Below are 16,051 nucleotides of genomic sequence, written 5' to 3'. Positions count from 1 at the left end.
CTCGCAAATTATGCCGTATATTTTCGGAAAACAGTTTACAAAACTTCAAGCACAGTTATCAAACAACTGACTGGAACATGCTTTCCGGTGATGTGGAAATTTCTAGATTAATAAAAACACTAACTAGTCTCGCGTCCAATTCATCACCCTTCAGGCGTATTAAAAATAAGCAAAATAAACCCTGATCCACTAAAGGTTTACGTATATCTGCGATCTTTATCTCACCTAAGGAAATTCTAGGATTATATCTCCTTCAAAAATTACGTGAAACGATACAGAAAAAATTATCATAAGATAATAAAAGCTGCCAAAGATATTTATTATAATAGGAGACTCTCCAATTCTCGTAATGTTTCTAAAGAAACATGGTCCACTTTGAATGATCTAAGTGGGTACATTTCTCCCCACCCCACTTCAGAATAACTTTGGCGAGGGGAAAATCTAGGATAGTCATATTGAAAATGAAGCCATTAAAACAATATAAACTTTTATCGCAATAATTTCCTATTTAAATTTTAATCCCACTAGACTTCTCATCAATTTCTTTATTATTACGAATTCTCCAGTCTGTGTCGTTCATTCTAATTTCTCCACATATTCTTTTGATAATTTTTCTCTCAAATATTATTAGTTTTTCTTGGTCTTTTTGTTTCATCGCCCAACATTTTTAACTTCGTTCTTCTTGTTATTAGTTTGTTATTCAGGAGCTTTCAGTTCGCAAACAATACCTTTATTAACACTTGTTTATATATATTTATATTTTCCTCGAGATATTTAAATTTATTTACATCCTTGAAAGTTTTGCTATCTATTATTAAATTTTTCACAATCTCCTACAATCTTTCTATACCAACATCTTTATGAATACAGTTTAATTTATTATTTAATTAATAACTAGGCCGAGCTTTTTATATTTTCTTTCTACAACTTTTAAAATTTCTATGTCTTTTTCATTTCTGGCTATCATTGCAATGTCATCTGTATGTGCACAAATGTCGATTTATTGAATATAGTACCTCTTTGATCTATTTGTTTGATTGCTGAGTATAGTAGTATTATAATAATATATACACTGATTGAGTGAAAAGTGAACAATTTTTACCTCTGCCACAATATGTGCAGGGCTATTCGAAGACTGTTGTATTTTTCAATTCTATTAATTCATTTTTTCTTTTATTAGTTAATTTCAAAACCAACTCACGATAAAATTGTAAATAATTCGGATTCTGCTGACGAAACCCAAAATAATGTACCCGTAGATGTTCCTGTTACCGAAACTCTCAATAGAGATACAATTACAAAACTTCGAGAAAACCTGCAGGTAATTATTCGAATATTCTCAATAATATTAAAAATATTCTAATTTTTGTTGGTACCTAAAAGAATAGATTATATAGATAGGATATAAATTTAAAGTGAATTAAAAATAAATTTCATCAATATGCACCTGTAAAATATAATTATTTCGAACTAATCAACTGTGCAAGCTAAAGAGACTTTTCACTTATTTTCCGAACAATTTTCCCAATGACAATCCTAACTGTAATTTCAGTGTTATCAAGCATCCGTAGCAACATTACCAATATTTATCTTTACTACCTTCAATGTATCTTCGGACTAACCAATGATGGTTGGACATATTCTTTGTATTAAAACATTAAAACTACTTTGAAATAACTATTTAGTAAACAATAAAATAATTAGTTTAACTTGGTTTCAATAAACCGATGACCATACTCGACGAATGCCAGACTATTAAAGACCTCGTATCTGTTTACAGACCGCTTCTAAATACTAAAATCCTATCGTACAAAAGGCTATAAATAATTATATGTATGATTGTTGGAGTCACATCGATATAAAATAAAGTACGTAATATGATTTGCTAATGGAACTTCAAGTGTCTAAAGAACACTTGAGTCAATTAACTATGATGTGGGTCCCCATTAGGATCGTGCACCATAAATCTTAATGAATACAATAATCCTCAAGTCAGGTAGCCAAATTTATGATTTTTCACAGTCACAAGACAAGACAATCAGTAATCCGAGACGATATGATTAACAGATCCTAATGGTTCCTATCAGAAGTGGTGAGATAATTTAAACACAAGAGGTTGTATCTCTGTCTGGGTTACATTCGTGCAATGTAATTAAAATTGAATAATTTTAAATAGGAAATTATTATGTCAAAATACTACCATCCACTACGTTTTTACTTTATTGATACTGCCATAGATTTAATATCGTTGGTTTTCAGAAGAAAAAAGAAAAACTAAAAATCATGAAAAATAAATTGGAACTAAGTCCTAAGAAAAAAATTGTAGAGGCCAAGAAAAATGAAACAGCTATAGTGCAGAGTACTTTTCCGAGCATTAATATGGAAACTAATGTAAGTAAACTGAGTAATGTGAAGAAAAATAATACAATTTAAAATACAGGATGGGAGGAATTTTTTCAAAAAAACTAATATTCCAAAGGTAGGCATTTTACGAATTGGATCCTCTTCATGTGTAGGAAAACGTTCACCTCGCAATTTATTTTTGATCTGCGGGAATAAGAAGAAATCATTGGGTGCCAAACAAGGAGTATATGGCGGATGACCGATCAATTCGATGTTTTGACTCATCAAAAACGTTTTTCTTCGAACTGATGTGTGAGAGCTCGCATTGTCGTGGTGGACAATAATTCGTCTTCTACGATTTGTGTCGATTTTTTCGAAATGTGGTAAACAAATGCTGGTGCACCATTCAGAATATTAGTTTACGCACATCATCGATGTTTTCTGACACAACAGCCGATTTTGGACGATCTTCACGAAATTCATCCGGAATTCGGAAAGCCAGCGAAACACGGTGGCTCAAGATGGTGTTTCATCGCCAAAAGTCGATCGGCATACTGCTGTTGGTTTAGTCAACCAGAGAATGTTCGCGATTTAATATCATTTTTTGAATAAGATGAATGTTTAAATTATCTATAAACACCTCAAATAGCACTCGTACTGTTCTGAGTACGTTCATCATTAAAAATGTTAAAATTTATTATGGCAGGTTTGACATATTCATATCATTGTTGTCATATCTCGTATGTATTGTAGTTGGTCTGGTAAAGAGGTTAATCGATCCTATGTTGTTATGTTTGATTTCTCTTGATAGAAAAAGATAAGTAGAAATTATGTGCTCGATATATCATAGATTGAGTCACATGACGGAAGACATTCACCGTTTCTACTATAGGTGTAGATTAATGTAACAAAAAACTGGTAGAACAAGTACAAACATGACAGAAAACTTATTATATATTGTAGGTAAACAAAGACAGGCTATGTGGAATCGAATCAATAGACGATAAAAATGAAACAAATTCCAGCGAGAAAAAAATTATTTCAGATTCTAAAAAGACAGAGGATTTTTCGGAATCTGCAAATTCTAATAATAAGAAAAGTCCAAGCAAAGATGAAATGGGTACTGATGACAAACAATCTCGTCCAGTTATTGAAAGACCTGGAATCGAAACATTTATAAAAGATAATAACATCAGAAGAATAACTACCATTACAAGTAAACACATTGAAAAAGTGAAATGTGGCGAATCTGGATCAACTCCTGAAAATGAAGTAACAGTTGTGGTTAAAGATGACGAAAAATTTACTGAAGAAATTGAAACAAAAACCACAACAGAGAAAATATCTCATCCAGAAGGTTGTCAAAGAGATACTAATTTAGAAGTGGATAACAACACAGTAAGTAGAGCTAATTAGAGTTAAAAGTAATTATTCACTCATTTGAAGAGGTAACGATAATAGTATTAGAGAACTAAGTCTGTTGGGGTTTTCCTCTTGATTGAGGGAAAGAAACACCACTCGTGAATATTTAAATGACATATATATTTATTTGTTTGAATGTAATTGAATGGTTACAGAAACGTAAGAAAAGATACGAGATCTGGATATTAAATAACGAGACTGATTACGAAGAATGGTTATATTATAAAAATTAATCTACATTTGAATGCTCCCCTTCAATAAACTCCTCTCCCTTCGTCACACACCTTTCCATACGTTTTTTCCATTGATCGAAGCAGTGCTGGAAATCTTCTTTGGTGAGAGCCTTTAGGAGCTTTACCATTTTTTGCATTACCACTTCCATCGACTCAAATCGGGTCCCTTTCAAAGCATATTTCATCTTCGGAAATAAAACAAATCGCACGGTGCCAAATATGATAGGTACGGCGTGTGTTCGAACACAGGATTGCTGGCCAAATACTGCTTCACATATAGCGTGTTAATGGCAGGTGGTGCATTTACGGGCCGTTTTTTACGAACTCGTTCTCGCTCGTGTTGCCAAAACTGACAAATAGTAAGTCTGATTGACAGTCAGATCCTCTGGAACCCAAGTCATCACGATACCGTTAATTTCGAAAAAAACGATCAACGAGCCCTCTAGGCGCGCAGTTTTATTATTTAATAGCTAGACCTCGTATAGCGACAACCATGCTACTTGAAAGCAGGATTTCGACTCGTTTTTCATGTTTAACAGTTAACGATGACGAAAAATGCGGCGTTGCTGTTTTTAATAAAATAAATTCAAAAATGCAGAAGTTTAACATATTTAAAAATACTAAAACTTAACAAACTCTTTTTAATATTATAATTTGAGTAAAAACGTAATTTAGTTACAGTTACTGAATTTATTTGTAAAACAACGAATTTTTCATTCAATACTACTATTTCGCCCCCTGGCAATTTTTGATGACTTGAAAATAATTTCCAGTCATTTTTTATATTATTGTCCTTCCTAGTATGTAATTTTGATTGATGTTACGTGTTGGACTATAGCCCAAGACTTGAAGTCGCTTTACTGCATTCCTACATCTATTATTGTTCATGGCTGTTCCACGCCAGTTCTCTATTCCTATTATTTCTAAATCTTATCTACTATGCTTCAATCCTTTTTTTCCGAGGACGCCCTCTTTTTCTTCTCGACCTCTTTTTCTTTTCGCCCTTTCTCCCCTTCCCAAGAATCTTTTCACCCAACTGTCCTTGTCTGGCTATATGCATCATTCAACGGAGTATCCTTAGTATATTTCTCACCCATATACTTATTTTGTTTTCTTCTTTTTTGTTCATGATCCAACTCTGACTGACATACAACACCGTTGGTTGTATAACTGTCTTGTAAATGCGTAACTTGCCGGCTCTTGAAATATCTTTTGATCTTAATAGTCCTCCTAGAGCTCCAAACGTTTTGTTCCCTCTCGCCAGTCTTGTCGATTTCTCTGGTTTCACCTCCTTCGTTTGTCACTACAACTCCCAGGTATTCGAACTCCTGGACTTAATCAAATATATACTCCTCGTTTTGCTCTGTCGTCACTTTCAATTGATTGCATCTATTCAGATCCCCTTCCCAGAGTAGGAACAATTTTTACCCAAGAGAGCTAGTTAGTGAGAGTAACTTGGAAACTGTTTCAAAACGCACTCGTGAAATAATTGTAAGCTGGCATTCTACCCAATAAAAGTGGCAAGTTATTCACATATATCAAAAACAAAACACCCAAACTGTAACATTTCAATGTGATTTAAAAAATAAATAAATAAGAGTTACATCGGTATGACTAAATAGTACGTGTAATCCAGAATATACCAGCATAAATATGATTGCCGAGAACATAATAAGAACAAAAAAAAATAAAACATCATTTCACTAATGGCCACAACTTTAATTTTAATTATGTGAAATAAATATGCAAAAAGAACCATAAGCGGAATACATATAACTAAATAATACAGTTAATAACCGTACGGATGTGGCCAATCTCGTTCAATATAACCATCTTTTGAATATTTATAAGTTAACACACACTGATCAGACTAGTACTTGATGGTAATAATTCCAACAGTTTTTACCGTTTATGCTTTTGTTGAAATTGGAAAAGTTTGGGAGTAGTCATTCACTGATAGATATATCTTAATATTTTTTTTACTTATATGTGTATTTATTCGTTTCTTTAAATAACTTTTACATTGTTTTCCTGTTTTTCACAACAATGTTCTTGTTTTTTATGTTATATAGTTTGTCTTAGATGCAGTGTGTCCTATACATTTATATATACATGTATAAATATTTATATTGTTATACTATCTAATTATTGTTTCATTTGTAATTTCACAATTTTTTGTTTACTTGTTCACCTTCATCAACGTTTGAGGTATAATGTACTATATATTTTTAGCCTTGATAAAGATCAAATAAAAGATCGAAACGTTGGCATTTTAAAGAGTAGTTCTCAACCAGCAACACCATTTGACATAATTTCTATTATTAATTAACAATTATTTTTAGAGATATAACCGAATGCCTTCTCAATTATCCAATAATAGATCGAGTCAAAAATTTTATAACGAGATTTATTTGTTTTCAGAATAAGCAAGTTGAATTAGATGAAACGAATACTGTCAAATTACCAGACTTGTCATCGCCATCCAAAGGTAAATATAGTCATTATATTACTAGGCTTATATGTTGAGCTCAGATGAGTAAAACATATAAGGAAGCTTTCTATTCAGAATAATAAATATTTTTTCTTCAAGGGTAATCATCATTCATATTATATGTGTGTATATTAGGGCTCCAATTACACCGCGACCCAAAGGATCTATTGTGTCCCTTTTTCTTGTTATTATACTGGGAAACCCGATATTTACAGTTGATCTATTAACCCCAATCCTCTTAGAAAGTTCACAATGTGGGATGGCTGTCGTAGCCAAAAATTATCGTCTTCTATTTCTTACGATCCCAGGTGTATTGCTCTTGAGTTCCCTGGTACCTCACACTTCGAAAGAATGTAAATAGAGGTTTCGTCCTTCGCGCAACAGAATTTACACGCTGCATTATCTCTCAAGTCTAGCGTCTTCAGGTATCCATTGAGGCGACAATGCCTTGACTGTTATATTTCTAGGTTGTTCTTACTTAGGCTGATCAGCAGATCTTCTCTGGTTATAGTTTTTCCAGGAGAATCTTAACTTGTCTCAGCCCATATTATATGTAACATGGTACATTGGAATTCTGGAAGAGATTTTTCCAAAGTGTTCTAAACTGACAAACGTTAAATAAGTATTAAAATTATAGTTCCTACCTATCTTAGAAACGGTGGAGGTATTCCATCACGTGACTAATACATCAGCAACAATATTCATATGAATCAAATCAAATTTCTGTCAACTCAATAGAAATAATCGTTATGACTAATATTCCAATGGTCTGCTTATTACCTGGAATAACTTCGTATAAGATCAAGTTAATAGATTCAGAATCAGCTATTTCATTTTTAATGCGACTAATTTATTATTCTAGACTTCTGATAAGACTAAAGTAAAATATCCACAATACTCTCAAAATCTAATTGTTCGCTTATGCAACTTATCAGCATCTAAATTGAAGAGCGATATATTGGAATCGTCTTCATCACAAGTAGTTGTCCAAAGATCAGATAATATTGATGCTCCAGTTAATTCTTTAGATTCAAATGGTATCCACAAAAATGGTAATATCTTTAATTTAATACTTGATTTTCAAGTTTTTATTGATTGCATTCATTTTTACATTTTATATCTATCAATAATATACATTGCTATTTAAAATTAATAGACTTTACTCAATTCACTATTTTCGTCCATGTTGATAGAATTTTGTAGTGAATATTTAACTAAATCCCAGTTAATATATTGATTTGAAATTTCGCACACTTGCTCTCATTTCCAAAATGAAAATACATGGTTCAGATGAGAGCTCCGCAAAAAAATTACAATTTGTCATTAAGTTTTCAATTTTTACTTACACATGTCATAGTCGGATTTTATATAAGCGTTTTGTCACATCGCACAGTGGGGCGAAACTAACTTTTTAATGGTAAAAACTCAATATTAATAGTAACATGAAAATTTGTAGACAGGAGTTGTAGAAACCACTAATTTCAGTTCTAGTTTTAATTTTCTAACGTATAACGTTCATATTTTTAAAAATATACTATCTAAATTTAGCGCCACCTCTAATATCTTGGTTTTGTCTTCTCTAAAGTCGTCTCTAAAGCCATAGATTCTTCTAGAACATATTTTTCGAACTGGGGTTGTGATCTGCTAAGCACTTCTCTGATTTTTGTAGGTAGAGTTTTTTGTAACTTCTTCTAATACTTCAGAAAAATCAAATTCTCTTTTCTAACAGACCCCATACCTTCTACTACGCCATCAAGAAAGGATCCGAGTTGTCATTTTTATATAAATCTGTAGCTTCTTTCCTTTTTTATCCACAGGATTTTAAGTAAAAATCAATTCGAGAACAACCAGGAGTAACTGTTTCATTAGATTCAGAACTTTCGAAAGTTATAAAGAAGTTCAACCATTCTCCATAAATGGCTCTAAACATTTAGATTTTTCGGTGACAATTTTCACACTTTTTTAAAAAATTTATACAGAAAAAAACAGCAATTTTTGTTCAAAATATTTGAGGATACTGAAGAAAAATCTTTTTGTTCCATGTTGGTGAAGATGTGGTTCTACTTTTTTCTGTATGTTTTTTTCACCATGCCACCATTAAAGAGTTTGAATTAGTAGTAAAAATAATCAAAATCTTCAAAACCGCAATGTTTTTATTTATTTGAATACCTTCGATGAAATTTAGTGTCTCATTACATGGCTCATTTTCTTTTTAAAGATGACTTTTCGATCCCTTCGGGCTGACAAATAGCTAAAGTATTGATTGGAATAAACGAAGACAGTGAAGACGACAATGACAGTGCTGCAGATCCTGATTATCGAGCTGACGATTAGATGGAACAAGGTCAGTTTTCTGGCAATGAAAATGAAGATGATGGAATGAATCTTTAAGAGATCATTCGTGGTTCAGAAGATAATCAACATGACAGGATTCTAGATTGCGAATTACCTACAGACAAATAAAATTTTCATAAAAGACAGAGGCTATTCTGTCGAGTATATTGCTGATGTCAACAGTGTGGATGTAGCAACCGTAACCTGAAAAGTTAGAAAAGTAGTAAATTTAACATTTAGTTTTGGAGAAAAAATGCCAAAAGTCGATGGAGAAGTGAATCTCTAGCCTATTTAGATAGAGAAGAGAATAATACACTGCAAATTTCCTAAAAGCTCTGGTGTCTCGCAAACAATGTGCTAGAAGCTCGGCGTTGCTTTATGCTACAATAAACACAACAATTGTTTCAAATAATTTCATCTAAGTTAAGTTACCTTTATGATGCAGTATGCCAAAGTAAATCCAGAAACACTCGTATTTCTTCACTTTTCAATTAATGTTTATTTTTTTAATTGGATATATTGCCCTACAGAGGGTTAATTACTATATTTTAAACTAAAATATGACCTGACTACTAATTTAATTTCTTTATGTGTTGTATCTACAGTTATTATGACACTCCTGATTCTAATCAAGCAATCTATCATTCATTCATTCTGTCACTTCCATTATTATTAGTCAATTTATTTTCAACAAATACAAGCCGTTCACATAACCAACGTCTTCTCCAATCAATTTTCTAAATAGTATGTTGTCCAATTTATTTGCCTACGTCTTACTTTTGCTTTGATCTATCAATCAACAGCTTTGGATTAGTTTTTTGTATATCGTTCGTTCATTCATACCGTTTATTTTTGTTAGTTTCTGTCAATATTCTCCTAATCATATTTCATTTGTTCCATTTCAGACTCCTCTAATGAGGAATTGATGGACACATTGGAAGAAATTCAACCTGTTGTAATACCACAAAATGTAAGTATATCTTTTAGTCCAGTGTTTATTTTATACATACGACGTCACGCAATATGGCGGCCTTATTGAGATGTTTAAACTACCTACAAAATATTTGAATTTTTAATATTTTTTGTCTCTATAAATATTGATCAAAGAATTGAAAAAAAATAATAAGAGTTGTATCTATCCAAAACTATTTTTTTCTCAAACCATGCAAGTATCCTATTGTTAGCTATATGCTCTTATCTTTGAGTATAAGGAGCTTTATATGGAATCTCCGTAAAACTCAGGGACAGCAAAAACTCAAACATATTAAAGAGCTGTCAGTATACAAGAGACAGTCAACAATTCTAGATTTTTAGGTTTCAATACTCATAATTCTGAAATTCAATACCATTTTTAAGGAAAACATGAACAAGTTCAAAAGCGTTATAATAATGCTTATAATTTCAATTTTTTTTAAGTCCATTTTGTAAAAATATGTAGAGAAGAAAATTACCAATTAGACTTAGTCATTTTTTTCTTATTAATATTTTAATCTGTCCACGACTTGACTCTTGAATCATCAAGATTCAAGAGATATCATACATGATACATAACTGAATTATTTAGTAACTCTCTTAATACAGTCCCTACCACTTCAATAACAAATGAATCTATTTTAAATCTTACACAAGTTACAGAAAAATAAGGTAATAAGAAATCCTGAATATTTACAAAACGTGATAGAAACAAGTTGTTAAAAACATCCTCTTTGTCGTACTCGTATATTAATACTAAAGGCTAACAAATGCTAGCAAATTTACCTAGAAATGTAAGTTTTAATAAATGAACTTACATTTCTTGCAAATCTTCGACTAAATATTTGTAAATAGTATCAATATGACAGACAAAAGGACTTTATCCTTACTACCAGTGCAACCTCTGTATGCCGGAGAAAACGAGAACCAAAGACTACAGTAGACCTTAAAAAATGTTTCTAAAAATCATTAATTTGTTAAGAATGGAAAGGAAAAAAGGGTTTGTAGAAGTTTTTACTTGAAAACTTTGTCTATTAGTTATGGTCCAGTGGATTATGGTAAACAGAATATACGTTAAAATGGAATAACATCAAAGAGGAAAAAATTCCCAAGAAAAAGACCAATCAGGTAATTTTGAACAAGGCAGAGACCAATAAAATAATTTCCTGTAACGGAATAACTATATTGTACACGTAGGACAAAACGTATTTTGACCCTAACTTATCATTTCTCAAAATGTAAGAATATTACAAGAAATTACAAATCAACAGATAGAAACTAAATCTATTGAAAAATCAGAAGAATTTCTCTCTAACATAAAGCAAAGACATGATTGTAATAAAGCAAAAGATTCAGATAAGCAAAGAGCAATCCATGATGAAACTTTTATCAGCAGGTTTTGATTTACAAAGTGTCCGTTAAATTTCATGTTCAGAGATTTCACCTGTTTACTATAGTCAAAAACTATGGGCATACAATTCAACAATTTATGAAGCAGATCTACCAAACAGAGGATTTTTTATCTTTCGTCCGAAATAAATGGACAATGAGGAAGTTGTGAATGTAAACTGTTTACCTTCGGTTTCCTTTATGTTGTTTTATTGTTGTCTTGGTCGGCAGTATATATATATATATATATATATATATATATATATATATATATATATATATATATATATAATGTTTTCGTAATGTACTAATGTACTGAATACTTATGTATTCATCTATTCATCGACTGGGAATTAATTACTTGCGGTGCGATAAATTGTAATATATTTTGAAAAACATTAGATTTATCATGTTAGGAATTCAATATTCAGAATGACCCTATAGAATGATATATTAGAGTTAGCACACTTTGGTGTTTAATTTTGCCACAACCCCACTACGAAAACGCTCATAATTCAGGTGGCAAAGACTTATTTACTATCATATTTACAAAGTAATTTATTCCAAATCTCAATAGAACAGAAGTATATTTCTTTTTCAGAAACCAAAACTTACATTATTAAAATCAAGTGATATGAAATTGAAATTAAAATCTTCTGATGTAGACAGATGCGAGTCTGAAGGAACTGGTGAGTTCTTAAATTTATGTTCAAATATTACAATTTTCCAGGAATAATTCTTTTTTTAAATAATATTGCGGTTATCACTTCTTCTCAAAGTCTATCTCACATTAATTTGTTACAAATCGTCTATTTTCTTTACTTTACTAATTTACCCTTTATTCTGTGATTAATTGTTGTGCTTAATTCTATATTTCTTTACTCCTTGCTAATTTCTTTCATAAATATTAAAACAAATGGAATTTATAAGTACGAGTACTGTGGGTCCTAATTCCCTGGATAATCCCTGCGCAGTTTCCCTTGGTCGTATCTTCCTAGACCATTCGATGTTCTTCAGAACTACAGAATGGGTAGGAGATGCTTTTTAGTTGCAGAGGATGTCCATTTCCCAAAACTGATACCCCGGATCGGAACCCTGACTGTGTTGTATATGTGTTTTGTTTTTTTCTTTTCCACAACGTAAGTTGATCCTTTATCCACAAGTAAGAGATTCTCACTGTATGGTCGGGTCCTGCCAGCGGCTGAGTGACTCCAAACTTAGCCAGGACGTAGGAAATTTCATTGGATCATAAATATAAAAATCTGCTTTCATTCTTTCACACACTACACTATCAATCTGCAAATTATAGTAGGTGTGCCCTGTCTACCTATTGCGTTAATCAATGAGCTGGTAATGACATTAGTAATTGCCTCCTCAATATTCAGGGAACTGTTGCCATCAGTTTTCTATTGGTTTTGAGACCAGCCTTGTTCAAATAGTTAAACAAGCTTTAAAGATCATGTGCTGGTGAGTTTTCAATCCCAATAAATATAATAAAAGCATTACCGATACACTTTTTGTATGCGCTAAAAATGTTTACCTCTCTCTTATTGTATTTATTTGACCTACTCTCATACCATAAATTATTGATTAATCTCCATAATTTATTCATAGAATTTGAAGATGATAAAACAATTAATGAAATAGCTGATTCCAAAAATAAAAGGAAAAATATTGTTGTGAATATAACTAGAATGGTAATAAACACGAACGAAATGATAGAATCTCCAAGTACTGGACAGAAAAGGGATCCGGAAATAGTTTCAATCACACCTGCCAAAACTAAACCCACCATTAAAAAAGAATCTCCAACTTCTAGTGTAGATAATGTTGAAGGTGATAAATCGATAGCAACAGATGCAAAAAAAGAAAATGAGGAATGCAATAAAGTAAAACGCGCGGAAGAGAAAATGGAATCTGATCAAAATATTGTGCAAGAAAATGTCGAGAAGAATGTAAGTATTGAATCAAAATACAAAAAAAATGAATTGTTGATATATTGAAAAAACAATGTTTCAAAAACCGTAAAAAACTACTTTACTTGTTATCCTATTAAGTAGTTATAGTTTGTTCATAAATGCGGCGGTGCAATAAATCAATCGATAGGCTAAAGCGCACTTAGTATGAGGTTAAGAAGAAGAAGAAGAAGAAAAGTTCCGAAATAAAAAGGAATGTTTATAAATACCGTCATATCTATACACTTCAATTTACGTCTTTATATAATTTCAAATCCCTTGCTTTGCTGAAAGATATATTAGATTCTCTATTTCAAAATAATAATTCCTAATACCTTGTCCTGCTGAAGGGTACTACCAGATAGAGATAGAGTAATGGAACCACTGAACCATTTCACCTAGTGGTGGAGAAGTGAAGGTAGTATGCTACTTCCAAGTCAATGCAGAACGGGACCTCTTCTTTGGTGGAAATTGCACCAATGAAGAGAGGTTAAGTCATAAACTCGGCCCTGCTATTGGAACAAATCAATAGACTGGTCCTCAAGGTGGGAGGGTGATCGTGGTGCCAACTACCCCGTATCATAAAAAAATCAATGTTGCGAAGCCTTAACGCACGCCTGATATGTTTGGACTGTCAAGTTTGCAATTGAATCGAATTGTACATATAAGTATGAATTTGAAACTTTGGAATAAACAAGGCAAAATAGAATCACAAATAGCCACCTGGAATGTAAGAACGAAAGCTGGGAAAATGGAAGAGGTATAGATCAATATAAATAAGCAAATTGTCAGTGTCATTAATATATTTTGATAAAGACTTAAAGAAAAGTCGGAACGTCAAAATTTATCTTTCTTTTAAAAACTATCAAAAAAAACTAATAACAGAAGAGACCTACAATCAAGACATTTAGATGCACTTATATATCAAAAGGTCTAAGAAATAAGAAATTGAAGAAATTTATGTATATATATATATTTGCACAATTAAGGTTATGTTTATTAGGGAACCAGCGTTCGCGTTTATTCTGTGAACCGCTTTATAGTGATTTCACATCCCGCTTTTCGTAAGCTTAAAAGGTCTATTAGTGGATGTCTTTGATTTCAATGGTATAGTGCTTGTTCCTTGTCTCATTATTTAATTTGAAATTTTATCCTTTTCCTTGATCACCAGCATTACCTTTTCCATTGTTTAATGCTCAATTTGAATAATCTGTGATTATATATATTCAAAAATTTTTTTAGGATCTCAAATCGAAGATTAAACTAGAATCCATGTTCAAGCTTGACGAAAACGACGAGGACGATGACGTTCCACTAATTTTTTTGAACATCGAAAGTGACAACGACGATTAACACATCCAATAATTGTAATATTTTTCCTTGGACATCTCTTTGGAAATATTTTTTATTATTCAACACCAAAAGTTGAAAATGTATGTGTAACTCATGTTGTAACATTAAAGAATATGAAAAAATGTCCTCGTTCATAATAGACTATGATTTTTCTTTTTCTGCCATTATACCATTAAGTTTGGATAGTTTTTAATACAGGATGAATCTAAATTCTCAATACTTCCTAGAAAAAACTTCTCAGTGACGTTTCAAGGATGTCTATAAATTAAAACATCAATTTTCTGAACAATAAGACATTGTTTTAAAATTTTATCTGGTTCTTCCCTTTAGCTACTTGTCTGATACTGATGAATTATCAATAACAGACAAATTTTCGGAAAATTCGTATTTATTAAGGGACTAGTACCGGTTATAATTTTAAAAAACCATATCCTAAAATTTGATTCGAAATGATAGGTTATAATGTACAAGCGCGCACGCGTATTCGGTGCTTTATAAGCAGTTTGGAGCGATCCACAGCTGCTCTTGAAAAACTTTAAATTTGTTTTGCTCGAAATGGCATTTTTTAATCTGCGTGCTATTCTTTATAACCAATCGAGAATTTTTTTTTATTTTTGTGCGTTGTATTTTATTTTTTGTATTTTATATATATATATATATATATATATATATATATATATATATATATATATATATATATATATATATATATATATATATATAAATTTGCCGTGGTACAACTTTTCTTAACAGCCACCATTTTTTTTATTCAAAATTGGCTACCTTCCTCTTTAAAAAGCTTTTTGAATTTTTTGTTTCATATTTACCAAAAACGAGATTATATCAGCGCAGTGGGAGGCTATCATTTTCGCAGTCTCAACTTTGGCGCCCTCTATAAAATGATGTTGAAGAAAAAAAAATTTTTATAGCACCATTATCAAAAAATAAGCAAAAAGTTTTATTTGCAATTATAATAAAGAAAACGAGAAAAAAAATATTTAATTATGCGTCATTTTTTACCTTTATACCAGTACTAGTCCCTTAAAGTACAAATCCAAAATTGACAATCTGTGCAGCTATGAAAACAGGAATCTTTTTCCAATATAATTCTTTAAACTCCACAGATTAAAACTTGTGCAACAGTTGCAAAGAGAAGCGTCTCAAAGGTTAATTTTTAGCGGCAAAACAACTTTCCACGTTAGCTGAAAAGTCAACAGACCAATGTTTATATTATGGTTTTGAAAATCCAAATTTAACATCGCAACATGAAAGGGACTCGCCGTTCATAAGTTTATAAAAATTTTTTTGTGGAAACAATTGTAATTGGAATAGCCTATCTGGAAATGGTGGTACAATAGCTCATTCATTGATTCAACACTCACAATGACACTGTCTGACGCGCGCTTCGATAACCTAGTTATCGTCTTCAGAGACTGAAGGTGAACTAAAATCTAATAACTTGACTTAGCTGTTTTAAATTCCGAGAATTACCCGCATGCCTAGCAGACTTATGATTTTTTTAGGTTCATTTGAAATGGGTAGCGATTATTGTTGTTTTG

At 31.6% G+C, this 16,051-nt stretch overlaps 1 protein-coding gene across 3 annotated transcripts in view; it reads left to right on the top strand.

The window, feature by feature from the left end:
* Nucleotides 1-14,634, top strand: part of LOC130894068 (uncharacterized) — a 49,282-nt gene extending 34,648 nt beyond the window's left edge. Inside the window, exons 14-21 of one of the 3 annotated variants that reach the window (XM_057800628.1) lie at nucleotides 1,181-1,321; nucleotides 2,260-2,391; nucleotides 3,307-3,741; nucleotides 6,420-6,486; nucleotides 9,729-9,793; nucleotides 11,786-11,873; nucleotides 12,799-13,139; nucleotides 14,382-14,634. In XM_057800628.1, coding sequence (XP_057656611.1) covers nucleotides 1,181-1,321; nucleotides 2,260-2,391; nucleotides 3,307-3,741; nucleotides 6,420-6,486; nucleotides 9,729-9,793; nucleotides 11,786-11,873; nucleotides 12,799-13,139; nucleotides 14,382-14,492 — 1,380 coding nt within the window. In that variant the 3' untranslated portion in view covers nucleotides 14,493-14,634. The remainder of the gene's footprint in view (nucleotides 1-1,180; nucleotides 1,322-2,259; nucleotides 2,392-3,306; nucleotides 3,742-6,419; nucleotides 6,487-9,728; nucleotides 9,794-11,785; nucleotides 11,874-12,798; nucleotides 13,140-14,381) is intronic. The other 2 variants (XM_057800630.1, XM_057800629.1) reach the window with 2 other exon arrangements.
* The last annotated feature ends 1,417 nt before the right edge of the window (nucleotides 14,635-16,051 follow it).

The sequence above is a fragment of the Diorhabda carinulata genome, chromosome 5, assembly GCF_026250575.1.
Source record: "Diorhabda carinulata isolate Delta chromosome 5, icDioCari1.1, whole genome shotgun sequence".
Classification (NCBI taxonomy): Eukaryota; Metazoa; Arthropoda; class Insecta; order Coleoptera; family Chrysomelidae; genus Diorhabda; species Diorhabda carinulata.
Note: the sequence above shows the minus strand (reverse complement) of the source record. Positions and strands in the feature narration are given on the sequence as shown.